The sequence below is a fragment of the Lactuca virosa genome, chromosome 5 (assembly GCF_052849685.1).
Source record: "Lactuca virosa cultivar CGN04683 chromosome 5, Lactuca_virosa_CGN04683_v6, whole genome shotgun sequence".
Lineage (NCBI taxonomy): Eukaryota > Viridiplantae > Streptophyta > Magnoliopsida > Asterales > Asteraceae > Lactuca > Lactuca virosa.
In genome coordinates this window covers 430,808,307-430,822,521 of record NC_136430.1, presented here as the reverse complement: position 1 = coordinate 430,822,521, position 14,215 = coordinate 430,808,307, and the positions used below count along the sequence as shown (strand labels likewise).

Sequence of the window (14,215 nt, the reverse complement as noted above, 5' to 3'; positions counted from 1 at the left end):
TTTGGGCTCCAATGGGCTGTAAGTACAATAATACAATACACATAAATGGACTATACAATACAAAAAATACATATACACTAATACAAAAAAAGGCGGTGGGAAGCACAACAAGTGTAGGACATGGATAGAAGAATGATGACGGTGATTCCAAAAGGACGTCGACTCCAAACTGTCTGGTATCGAAGCTGCAGCTAAACCGCCTAAGCCGACAACTCAATATTGGATACTGTTAATAAGCCGATACCCGATTTAATATGTATAATAATTTATAATTTGAGTTTTAAAAATTTGGCTTAAGAGAATTTATATTTTTTAAAATACGTTGAGATTGAAATATATTGTTTTATATGATTTTTGACATATATCATTTGAAATATAACTAATGCTTCATAGCTTTGTGCATGACATTTTTAAACGTGGCACGTATTCATTATATATATTCATTTTAAACTAATTAAGATCTAACGAAAGCCTTATGAGGTAGATAGAACTTAGAATCCGAATTTGACATATTGAAGTATATATATTTATTGCAAACAACAACTCTTTGAATGGGAGATAGTTTGGTGAAATTTCACGGTTCATTGGAGGAAAAGAACATGTGATGGGTCGGTCGTGAGACGTGGCGCAATAAGAGTGAGCCTGCAAAACACTATTAACACCTAACGCCCCTCTAAATTTCATATGACTGCTTATTACGTCCCTAAGCTACCAACATAGGATACTTATGGTCGGTAAAGAAAATAATTCACAATTCTCATCATTTATAGCGTGAAACTTTGCAAGGTTTGCAATGTAAACAACTTTTTAGTCAGTTAGATTCATAAAATTAAGTTAGAATGTATTACCTAACTTATATCATGATAAAGGCTAGTGTGGATAAAAAGTGTGTCGAGTCGAAACAAGAAAGATACATGAGAATTGGAGTAGATAACATGAAAAAAAATGAACCAACCTATTTGTTATTGCTAGAAAGATTGATGATCTAAAAGAATATCAATCAACATAAACACAAACACCAAAACAAGGACGATAAAAAGCAGTGACGAATCTACAAAGAAAAGTCAGTGGTTGCACTATTAAAAAAACTCATTTTTAAACGACGAATTTATACAAAATTGAAAGTTATCAGGCTTTGTGATGGATTGACAACAAATTTGTGACGGATTTACAACGAATTTGTGATGAATTTTGATGAATTTTTACTAAAATTACATTTGACATTAAAATTTGAAGGGTACCCGTGCTACGATATAAATCCGCCCCCCCAAGTTGATATCTAGTGTGTGTTTGGTATATATATAAACTTGTGTACTAAAATGAAAATAAAAAATTCAAAGGAACTAAAGGGTAAAAATAAGGTCCGATTCCCAACACAACAAGACACGTGTTCGTTACTTTTACTGTGTACAATCCTCATGCTCCACGTACATACTGTTCATGTATAAATATTTCAAATCAACGCCGTCTGATTTGATTTTTGATTTTCGTTTGCAAAGATTATCATTTCAATGCGAAGAACTTTCCTCGTGGGTGTATCCTCACATCTCTGTTTATTTTGTTGAGTTGAGCTCCGGTTCCCGTTGCCGGAAAAACGCCATAACTTCCGGTACTACACAAAACAGTTAGTGGAGGTTAGTAATCTTCATGACCCGTTGTTTTCTTATTGTCTTTCCATTAATCGATACCATTTTCCTTGGTTTTTGTTTTGTGATCCGGTTTTAATGCCTAAAATTGTGCGTTTCTTTGTGGGTAATCATTTCTTCATTTTGATTTGCATTATGATTATAGACTATTTTACTATTTACATTTATGAACAAGTATTTACTCTTTTTGATGGGATTTTGCTTCAATTGCTTTTACAGGTTTGTGTCGGGAAGCATTCATAATTTGAATATAGTGTTGTTTCTCTCTCTAGAAAATGGGAGTAAAAGTGGCGACTGGTTGTTTTAATTGGTTACAGCCTTCAATTTCACACTCTTCGTGGTCTTCCTCTTCTTCACCACAAACCCTAGCCTCCGCAATTTCTTCACCTTCATCAAAGCGACGTAGTTTAACAGACTCCACATTGGTTTGCCGGTCGTCGGTGTGTGGGAAGAAGCTCAACAGATCCCAGTCGTGTGAAATCCTAAAATTATCGACACGACAACAGCCTATCAGACGAATCGTAAGTGCGAACTTAGATTCAGAGTTTTCCGATGAAGAATTCTCGAGGGAGATTCAAGAATTAGCTCTCAGATTCCAGTTATCTGATGACGACGAGACTGATTCGTCAGAAAATAATTCTGTATCGGAATCAGAACCGCATAATCAAAATCACTTTGCTAGTTTGCCGGTGGCTTGGCTGGGTGATATGATTCCGGCGAGTATAGAACGAAAGGCGAACAGCGTAGAGTTGCCTTTTTCGTTGCGAATTATACAGAAGAAGAAACAATGGGAAGAAGGTTTTAGGGAAACAGGAGAATCTGCGTATTGTTCTATGAAGAAAGCTTTCTCTTCAATGGTATTCATAATTCGAGAGCTTCAAAGCTACACTCTGCAAATGAGAGAGGTTTTGTTCTTCGAAGATTTACAGGGCATTTTGGTCAGAGTTCAGAAAGAAATGAATGCATCTTTCGTTTGGTTGTTCCAACAGGTTTTCTCACAAACACCCACTCTAATGGTGTACGTGATGATCCTTTTGGCAAACTACAGTGTTTATTCCATGTCAAATAACGTCGCCATAGCATCGCCGCCGTCTCCCGCCACCATAGAATCTGTTTCCACAATCGAAGATCGGACCGATACAAACTTCGATTCTCCAACCGTCAACACATTTTCCGTTAATCCAGGTGGGAAAACCACCTCAATCGGCGGAATCAACGGCGGCGGCGGTAAATCCCGGCCAGTCACTAGCGGAACAGATGGCGACGGGAAGTTCAATGAGTCTATTGAACATCAACCAATCATTACAGACGGAGCTTCATCATCAACCGTAAACCCATCCAGGACCGGTGAGGAGTCGGTTTCCGGTCAGAAGACGGAGATGGAGGAATGGCAGATATGGAAGTCGATGGTGGCTGAAGCTGATAAGATGCAGAAAGTGTTCGGAGATGGAGATCTTGATCATGAAACCATGCAAAGATTCGTGTCGCCGGTGACTGTGAAAATCGAGGGAGAAGTAGATACAGAAGATTACTTGAAAACAGAGCTTTTTTACCAAATCGGTTTATCAAAAGATCCCGATAACCCCCTTCTTCTGGCAAATTACGCTCAATTCCTTTACCTCTTTGCTCATGATCACAAAAGGTAAAAATCGTAACATCACATCAATTTAAAACATAAATTTGATATTTTTTTTTTTGGGAAAAAACAGGGCAGAAGGTTATTTCAAAAGGGCTTCAGAGATTGAGCCAAAAGACGCTGAATCACTCCGTAAATACGCAAGCTTTTTATGGCATGTAAAAAACGACTTATGGGCTGCTGAAGAGACCTTTTTGGAAGCCATTTCTGTAGATCCTGATAACTCTGTGTATAGTGCTACTTATGCACATTTTTTATGGACCAACGGCGCAGATGACACTTGCTTCCCTCTTGACTCGCCGGATAATGTCAGCTCCGATGAGTTTTAACCACCGTCGGTCCTAAAATGGATATACACAGGAAAAGAAAAGAAAAGAAAATAAGTTTCGAGCTTGATTTTCGGATTTTCTTTCGGAGTTTTGTGATAACTTGTATACTTTGTAGTGGGAGTTGTATCTTTTTACGCAGGATTTAGTGATTTACTGATTTCTAATCCGATAAGAGTCTATCCAAAAGGAAAATTTAGTGTACATTTTCTCATTTTTTTTTAAATAAAGTTATGTGAATTTAGTTGGGTTGATTGCGAGATCTAACATTTTATTCTATACAATTTTCTTATTTTATAGTTTATATAATCTTTTATAGGGGTGAATAAAATACCCGATGAAACGGAACTGATTATATAATTCGGTTCACTTTTAGCTCTTCCATATCCATACATTTGTATTTTCAATTTTTCGATCCGGTTCAGTTCAGATCCAAACACTAAGAGTGAGCAAAATATTTGTTGGAACAGAACTCGAGCCAGAACCGATTAGGAATCTCAATTCCACTATATTTCTAAATTTGATTCTTTGATTTTTGGTTATAGTCAGGTTCTGAAACTGAGCTGGTTACTCTTACAAGAGTGGAAGACTTCATCGATACATACAAACAAAAATTGTACTTTATACGAGAGTGGAAGACTTCAGAATGGAAGACTTCATCAATGCATACAAACATAAATTGTATTAAAAATAGTAACATATTTATAATTTTGTACATCATATTAATTACGGCTAATCTCAAGTACTTATAGGCGTGTTCGGCAAAATTAGCTGACAGCGGGTAGCTTGTAACGGGTAGCATGTAGCTTGTAGCTTGTAGCGTTTTGTTAAACGTTACATGAAGTAACATTTGGATTTGGAGCGTTTTGTTTAAACTAAACGCTAGAAGCTTGTAGTGCCGAACAAGGCTTTTTGTTCAAAACGGAGCGTTTTGTCAGACGTTAGAAGCTAGAAGCTCCCAAACAACACGCCCATAGTGTAAATGTTGTTCATGTCACATTATATCATTGATATGTACTACTTGTACATAGCAAATAACACCTTCTCTATTTAAATTTTAATGAAAACCTATTTCCAGACATGTTTATATCATGTTCATTCATTTTTGTATCGTCGTCATCATAGAACCTAAAGTTGACATTGCTTACATTACAAATGTTCATATTATGATTTTGTTGTAGCACTTATTGTCCTCTATTATGTCTTCTAAAGGTCACGGTTACATCTATTTCAAATTCTACAATTTTATTGACAAGTTCTCTATACAACTGTTTATGGTTATCTAATAACATGACATGTTTTGAGATAGCGAAATTTACAAAACCACATGATATGACTACCTCCATGACTAATTTCTCGCGTGATCCACAATGTGAAGATTACCAAACCTAGCAAGAAAAACGTCAATATTATCACGATAATGGTAATCAACGAGTAGTTTGTTGATATTTAAACAAAGTCAATTTCAAGTGATTTTTAGCTTTTGGTCGCTGAAATGATGAAACAACAAAATATTACAACATCAATGATATGAGTGGATCATTCATGTCTCTTTAAATACACAAACTTGTATTTCGTCTGAAAGAAAATAATATTATTTAGAAAATAATAGATATATAGTATAAATATGAAAAAAAATGCCGAATCTATTCATCTATGAAGATGGTGTAATGCAATCCAACTAATATTGTATTTAATTCAATAAACATGTAAATATTTTAGGGGTTTCCCTTTTTGTGAGTTTGGAGAGTGGAGTTTTCACTGTAAGACAAACCACTTTAAAAACCGTCTCATGCAAAGTGGCAAATCATAAGAAAGCGTGCATGGAAAATCAATACTTTCGGTTTCCTTGCGCCAGATGCTCTGGAGCTCCTCAATAGAGTCCAACGGGTCATATATAGTAATGTTATCATATTAAGATCTATGAATGTTTTTTAAAAAAATAGTTTTGCCATCCAAAAAGAGGTTGCAGCATAAATTGTTGCTCGTTTACCCGCTACACCTACGTAAAACTATTGTGCTTAATAAATATATTATTGTTGAACTAAAATTTTAATTTAGACTAAAAATATATATTTAATTGATAAAGGGTTACACACATTATGTACAATGTTTGATTCTTTTTTTTAGGCTTGTAATTAGTGTGAATAACACTTTGTAATTAGTGTGAATAACACTTTTTATTGCAATGAAATGACAAGTAATTGAAAATAAGAAAAATATTAGAGGATATCAAGTATCATAATATCATTTTCTAAAATATAGATCAATACCTTATTCGAAAATCGTTTCCATCATCGCTTTCCACGAGTGGCACCATATATATTAAGATGGTCTCTTTATCCGTTATAGCCCCATGATCACGATTTCTGCAACTCACTTTTGATACACATATTTAACCAAGGACAAAATGTAGCTACTAAAATACAATTTAATTATTTATACTTTTGAACTTGAAAATTTTAACTACTAACCTATTCATCGAGCTAGTCATAAGGAATGTTTTTTAAAGGTTTTTCGTAAAAGTCCCTAATCTAACAGGCAGAATGACACGTGCTTGGATAAGAACTCTGTGAGCCCAATATAGTTGTAAAGTGAAAAAAAACAGATGGATCTAAGTAACACGAGGTTCGACACAGATTGTGAGTGTGAAATTATAGATTTTGTTGAGGTGTGTGAAGACATCAATGTTGAAGATATAAGTATTTGTTACCATCAACGATGAAGAACTAAAGGTGGTGTCTACTTTGTGACATATCTCATGGTCATTAGTGGCAAAATTCTTAAAAATCATCTGAGTCAACCTCTACGACATCATCCAAACACCCATGATGGTTATTGATGGTGCATCCACTATGTCACACCTGATTTTGGTTATCTCATCATGTATCTTTACATCTTCCCGTTATAGGAATGATGGACTTGGTTCAATGTGTTGGGAAGTACATGTTAATCGTCCTCCATGTTATCACCCACAACTATAATATCAACGAGACAACGGTCGTGTTCCTAGGTGATGATAGTGGTCAAGGTGGTTTTGGTTGTTTGATGACCCTTAGTGACTCTTGTTTATGGTTCTGAAATATCCTCACAAACCTCATGAAACATCCAAAAAATACAGTCCAAAAATTTCGTTTTAAAACTTATAATAAAACCATAAATCATCCATCATCATAAAGCAAATCAAGAATCATGTATCTCAAAACACCATGTCAAATACTGTATCAAAATCATATGAGAAAAATATCAGAGTCTAAACATCTCACGCTAAAACTGTGGTGTGTGTGCCATGCGATCATCCCGAGCCCTTTCCCTTGCTAGTGGAAGTACCTGACCAAAACTGAAAACTGTAAGCACGAAGCTTAGTGAGTCTCCCCAAACTACCACATACAATACACATAACATATAACATAACTTTGGGACTCCGCCCAACTACATCGGGACGAACCCGACATCGGCTTACCCGGCATTGGGCCCCGCCCGGCATCAGAGCGCGTCTGGCATCGGACCCCGTCCGACATCGGGCTTGCCCCAGCATACATACAACATATCATATAACATAACACATAACATAAGCATAAAGACATCATCGGGCTTGCCCCCGCATCGGACCGAAGCCCGGCACACATAACACATAACATATAAGCTAACATACATCGGGCTTGCCCTGGCATCGGACCGAAACCCGAAACACATAACTAATAACATATAAACTAACATACATCGGGCTCGCCCCAGCATCGGACCGAAGCCCGAAACACATATCACATAACATGCAAGAATCACAAAGACATCAAGCATACATAAACTCTTCTCGGGACCGCCCCGACATCGGACCGTAGTCTGAAACTACTAACATCTAAACGGGCTGACATTGTGGTCGTAGACCCGTTCCTACAGGAGAAAACTCACCTCGTAAGGCTGTCTGCAAAATCTCACGGTGAGGAATATCTGATAGCTGCTCCAACGACTTCCCGTCTATCAATATCACAATAATACTTAGTCAAAAATCTAATAATCCTTCTCAGGGTAAAATGTGTTGGATTTAGTGTCTAAGCCCATAACTATAACCGGGATGTACTTGACCCGATTGTAGCATGGTCCTTTTGGGTTGCCCTCATCAGTGCAATTTGATAGGATGGACTTTTGAGAATAAGGTTATTTATGATTTATTGATATATTACAAGTATAATATATTAATATGAAATCATATTATTTAATTAGTATTGATCAAGAATTAATTTGGAATTAATTTTGTGATCAAAAGAGACTAATTAAATATATGGGGATTGATTGTGTAAATCAATGATTCTAATAGTGTGGGCTAATGATCCATGGTTATTTAGGATAGGCTAAACCAATGAGATAATCCATGGATATTCCATGGAAGTTAACCCATGGGTCCTAAGTAATATGAAAGGTCATTAGGGTTTACAAAGTGTAACCCTAACATTTGCCACACTATAAATAAACCTCCTAGAGCCAAAATCGGTTGCCACAACATTCTTGGAGAGTGATATTGATTTTGTGCAAGTAACTTATTCTCTCAAGCCTCCTCTTGCATATTGGTGTTTGTGAACCATTAGATCCATCACACTTGGGGTGCTCAAGCTTTCAAAGGTCAAGAACTACAAGTCCTTCTAAGAGGTAAGTGATATAACTAGTTGTGTTGTTCATTTGACAATTTGTATGCTAGTTAGGATATATGCTTTGGAAAATTGAAAAATGCATGTATAATTAGAGAAAACATAGATCCAAAGCATTTAGGGTTGCATGTGCACCATAGGAGTGTTATAGTGCTCAAAACCCAACAAAATGACCATTTTACCCTTGGTCAAAGTCAAAGTCAAGGTCAACTCCCAGTCAACCCCAACTCGTCGAGTAATCTCCCAACTCGGCGAGTTCATGTACTACTCAGACTCGTGGTCAACCGAGTCAACTCGTCGACTTCTTCCTGTCATATAATCGGGACACAACGACTTTAAATCGTCGATTCCCTCCTTGGACTCATCGAGTTCTTCAGCTTCCGAGTCCTAATCTTGCCTAACTCACTAAGCCACCTCCTAGACTCAATGGTTTCACTCAAAACCAGAAAAGGATTAGGGGTTCGCGACCCGACTCGCCGAGTCCAAGAACAACTCGTCGAGTCCTGCATATGCCAAATCCATATAGTCGATTCTAATCAATTCCAATGCTTCTAATTCATAGATCTGGACTCCTTAGACTAGTATTACACGTAAAGTTGCTAACTTTTCATGCATGCATGGTGTTATGAAGCTAAAACACCCATTACAAGCTAAAATGAAGGTCTAAGTCATGGAATAGGGCCATGTCTGAATAAAGGTGGAAACTTTGAGCTTCTAAAGCTCAAGAGTGCCCAGATCTGAAGTCCTTTCATCCCCAAGAGTTCAAATCTCAGAATGACCTTGGAAATGACCCAAAAGTGACAATATACAAGCTCAAATGAAGATCTAAGTGAATAGAAGCCAAGGTATAAGCTTTATACCTTTATCAAGACAGAAATAAGTCCTTAGCTCTGGATCTTCAACCTTCCTTCTGCTTATCAAGACAGAAATAAGTCCTTAGCTCTGGATCTTCAACCTTCCTTCTGCAACTCCAAGCCTTTGCTTCCTTCTACTAGCTTTAAATCACAAAAATGGCAAGGAAATAGCTCAAGATCAATCAAGGTTGATTAGGGTTTCGAGATTAGGGTTTGGAGGTGATAGAGGCTAGGGTGGAGGCGAGATATGATGCTTAAATAGGGTGCAAGCCCTAAATATTAGGGTTTCATCCAGATTGTCCTACTCGTCGAGTCAGGACTTCGACTCGTCGAGTAGTTCACTAAAACCCCGCGCATACACTGCCTTCTACTCGACGAGTTAGGGCCGCTAACTCATCGAGTAGCCCTTCCAAAATGAATAAAATAATTAAGTTTAAATGCATACCAGGAACCAGGCGTTACACCTCATAAAAACAGTTATTATTTATCTATGAGTCAGTTGACCGTCCATCCTTTGTTGGTGTGAGCTATATCCGTGGCTAACGACCATCATAAATTAATAACATAATTAAATTAATATCATGAATAAATCTATTTATTATTCTTAAATTTTGGCACATTTATGTTGAGATTTGCCAAACTTCTACCAAAACAACATGTGGTTCCTCCTCTAGGCAATAACTTTATAGATCACATAAATGTCATCTATCATGAATGCCATTGGAAAATGTTTGAAGATCCTTATTTATAGAGGCACACTTTAGGCTCAAGGAGTTAATAATCACATCCTTAGAGGGAGCATGTAATTTTTTCAAGGTAAAGGACCTTAGGAACTTTCTCGTGACTAAAACAAAAAACCAACATAGGCATATCTTCATCTACTAGGAAGTATGTGAGGCATCAGTTAATGGCTCAACCTATCTTTTGACTATCTTAGTTTACAATCAATGATATGTACTAGGAATGACCAATCCTATGTTTCCCATATTCTTCCCCTACTACCCTCATTTTATGTGACATCCTCTAATTTTCAGAACCAATTAAAACTTTTCTTTACGCTTTAAAAAACATTAATTTATATTTGCGGAAAATCCCAGTACAAAAGATCATTTTGATTACAAATCTTTGTTTCCAAAATGTTAAAACCCTAAGGATGTCATAATCAATACAGATACATAAGTTACAATGGGAAGACCTGATGGTCCTGAATACGATTGTAGGTTGTCTCTTAATCACTCAACATCCTAACCAAATTCCAGTAGCTTAAGTCTTGATACCTGTGATGCATATAAACTGAGTGGGTCAGGTTGGGGAAACCTGGTGAGATACATAGGGATTTCAATCCCACAATATTGATATGATAATATTCCTTTATTATCATACCTACAATACCAATTAAAGGTTTGTTACAGACATTGTAATCTAGTCTAGGGATAAACTTAGATTTGTGGAAGGTACCTAGTTCAATTAAGTTTGATATAAGATAGTCTCATTAGAAGAATGTGTGTAACCTAGGAACGGAGAGTAAAGTTCTGCTCTGTGACACTTTCAGGTGTCGATATGCGGTAGCTCCATATGGGAGTACGATATAGTATTCTCCATGGGATGACCAGATATGGTGGGTCCCGATCAGACAACTATAATGGCATGTATGCATATACTTGGATAAACAGAAATGGTAGGTCCCGACTCCTGATCAGACAACTGTAATGGTATGTCTGCATATTCTTTGTGACATTCACATGCCAAGGAAGCCCTTAGCAGTATAGTCAATCTTTTAACGGTTCATCAGACGAGATAATTTTCCCCAGATAATCATGGCCTAGGATCTGTGAGGATCAGTAGGAATAGATATGTAGGAATGTAAGTCTATATGGATATAGTATGGTAAAACTAACCTATCTCTAGTGTATTTATATTCCCTACAGAGCATTAGGTATTATTATTCTTTTATCTTCTCAACAATGCTACTTTTAATAATATTATATGATAGTATCTATTTAATCCTAACATAAAATAGAACCCTATCTGGTTCTCACATAGCACAATATATACATATATTAACCTATAATCTAGGAAATAATCATATAATTGATATACACATATATTTAATACTTTAATTTAATACTTGTATTAAATGATGTTCATAAAAGGGACTATGCACTCACCTGACTTAGGTGGGTGATTGGTGATCTGGGCAGAGTTTCACCTAACACCTTAGATATTCCTATGACCTAAGTATAATTAATACATAGTTTTAGTCTAATGATCCTGGTGACTAATAATAAGTCTAGATCCTCACTAATCCCAATGTCTATAACTTTTCTGACATTTTGGCATATAACTTTTCTAAAATCCAACAACCAAGATAAAGTGACCATTCTAGACACCTTTCCCGTAAGTAGATCAATTAGTATTATGACTTGGAATCACTAATAAATCTTTTTATAGGTTCATAATAACGAATTATGACTATAAATATTAGTAACACTGAAAAGACTAGAGTGTACCTTAACTTACAAAGGTTCTTCCTGACAAAAGTTAAGAAATGGCACTGGAAGAGCTTCTACTCGCTAGCTACTACTACTTCAGGGGTCGCGGTGTAACACTCAAAAATATGGTCCCAAAAATTTCATTTTAATAATAATAGAATAGTATTTTCCAACATCATCCAAACATCTAAATAAAAACCAATGTATCAATTGCCATAAAATCAGAGTAAAACATCATAAGCGGAATCCCAATGGTGTGTGCGATGCAGTCATCCCGAGCTCTTCCCTTTACAACCAGAAGTACCTGAAACATAAACTAAAATCTGTAAGCAAGAAGCTTAGTGAGTTCCGCCAAACTACCGCATACCATACATAGCATATATCGGCCCCCTCCCAAATGAGATACGGGCCCCGCCCAAATGAGATACGGGCCCCGCCCACACTCGCATAACATGCCCCACCCAATAACATATATATCCAAATACATACAAGTATCACACAGACAACAAGTATACTAGCATAGGAAACCAAGGTTCGGCATTGGTGCCTTAGACCCGCTACACCCAGTGAGGAAACTCACCTCAAATGCTGATCTCATATAAAGAAATTCCTAAATGCTGCCCTGACGACTCCCTGAGCTATCAGTACGAAAATAACACACAATCAATACTTGGGTCCCAATCAATATCCAACACTCCATACTTGGGGTGAAATGGCCATTTTACCTCTAACCTAAATTGATCCAATACTATGGTCCAAATTCACAATATAAAAGGCCCAAACCCAACTAATCACCCCAAGCCCACTTGTGGCCCAATTTTCCAAATTGGGCCCAAGCCCTCCAATGGGCCTTACCCTAAAGCCCAAACATCCTTTTGGCCCAAATCTTGCTTTCAGATGGCCCATTAAGGCCCACATGAACTAATTCCAACAATTGACCCAAACTGAGGCCCAAAACGTCGTCAAGCCCACTGCCTGAGTACGCGGGGCGTACTCAACTGTAAACTGAGCTTACACGCTGCATGGCTTGTATGTTGTGCGTACGAGCTTGTACACTCAACGTACTATCCTATTAAGCCAAAATCCTAAAAAGCACTTAAACCCTTAATATCTGAGGCTCCAAACACAGATCTGAGTCCAAAGAAGGGTCTTAACCCATAAAGTCTACCACTTGGTGGCTTGCATGCCCCCAAATGAACCCAAACTTGGAATTGACAACCTACTTCCTTAAAAGTGAGCAATGCTCATGCATGAATGCTTCAAGACCTCCAAGATGGCAACTTTTGTGACTTAGGGACTCAAATAACGCCAAGGGTGCCAACCCTAAGCTTAAGAAACGACTTTGATCAATAAAACTTCATCCATGGGACCAAAAAGGTCCAAAAACTCAAACACAAGAGATATAAGCATTCATAAGGCAAGTTCTGAACTTTATACCTCAAATGAGTGCAAAATGATGATGATGTTTTGGATCTTCAAGCTCAAGCTTCACTAACTCTCCTTCACCAACTTCCTCTTCTTCTTTCCAAAGCTCCAAGCTACCAAAAATGAACTCCACAACGTCAAGAACACACAAGGATGATAAGGGTTAGATTTTAGGGTTTCTGAGCTAAGGAGGCTGACAAGGAGGCTGGGGAAAGGGAAATAATGACATATTTTAATGGCTTGATCCCTAAAAATTAGGGTTTTGAGTCAGCACACGTACGCTGCGCGTACCACTTAGTACGTTGCGCATACGTGCATGGCTCTGCGCTTTCCTTGATCTTTCTACGCCCCGCATACGTCAGGCTTACGCCCAGCGTCCGGCTTTAGCTAACCCAAACACGAAGAGGCCCAACCTCTAAGCCCAAACAACTTCACGACCCGAAACAATTAGATGCAATATTTAAATAAATTATCAATACCTTGGAATCATGGATGTTACACGCAGGGCTTCGCCAAAGGCTAAAACTAAGATAAAATAGGCTAGAACTGAAAGAAATCGATATATATATATATATATATATATATATATATATATATATATATATATATATATATATATATATATAGAGAGAGAGAGAGAGAGAGAGAGAGAAAGTGTTTGGGAAGTTGTTGGGGGAAAGAATGAAATTTGACCTCCTATTTATAGCTGATTTTTGGGGTGTACGACGTGCAAAAGGGGTGAATGTCGCGCATTTTAAGGTGACGACTCCCCAACCGTTTGTGCCACGTGTCAGGCTCTCTGTGGTCCATGTTTTTACCTTCTAGAAGCGCGTGTCGTGCACCCGGCACGCACCGCGCGCTGTGCAAAACAAAAATTTTATAAATTCGTAACTTCTACATAGTAGCTCCGTTTTTGACGTTCTTTATATCCCCGGAAAGCTCTCGATAAGATCTACAACTTTTCTTTAGACTCCATTGGATAATTCTGACTTTATTTTTAGCCCTTATTTTTATATGATTTAATGATTTTGCAAAAATCATAACTCTTTCGTACAGACTCCGATTTTGGTGTTCGTTTTACAAAAATTCATATCTTAAAGAGTACTATGATTTCCATTTTGGAGACTTTGCCCAAAAGCCAATACCATTCTCTTTGTACCTTTTGACGTTAATAATTTTTAATTACGCGG

At 37.3% G+C, this 14,215-nt stretch overlaps 1 protein-coding gene across 2 annotated transcripts; it reads left to right on the top strand.

The window, feature by feature from the left end:
* Window positions 1-1,495: 1,495 nt before the first annotated feature.
* Window positions 1,496-3,853, top strand: LOC145113241 (uncharacterized). 2 transcript variants are annotated; one of them, XM_079049349.1, is made up of 3 exons: window positions 1,496-1,634; window positions 1,866-3,288; window positions 3,356-3,853. In XM_079049349.1, exons 2-3 carry the CDS (start codon window positions 1,922-1,924, stop codon window positions 3,609-3,611), a joined length of 1,623 nt encoding a protein of 540 aa, XP_078905475.1. In that variant the 5' UTR covers window positions 1,496-1,634; window positions 1,866-1,921; the 3' UTR covers window positions 3,612-3,853. The 2 variants fall into 2 exon arrangements, with proteins under 2 accessions (XP_078905475.1, XP_078905476.1); XM_079049350.1 differs by lacking the exon at window positions 1,496-1,634 and having other exon boundaries at window positions 1,829-3,288.
* Window positions 3,854-14,215: the final 10,362 nt, after the last annotated feature.

Coding starts and splice junctions, on each gene's coding strand:
- LOC145113241 (XM_079049349.1), top strand. CDS start 1,922: ATGGGAGTAAAAGTGGCGACTGGTTGTTTTAATTGGTTACAGCCTTCA. Junction 3,289..3,355: donor TTTGCTCATGATCACAAAAG/GTAAAAATCGTA, acceptor GGGAAAAAACAG/GGCAGAAGGTTATTTCAAAA.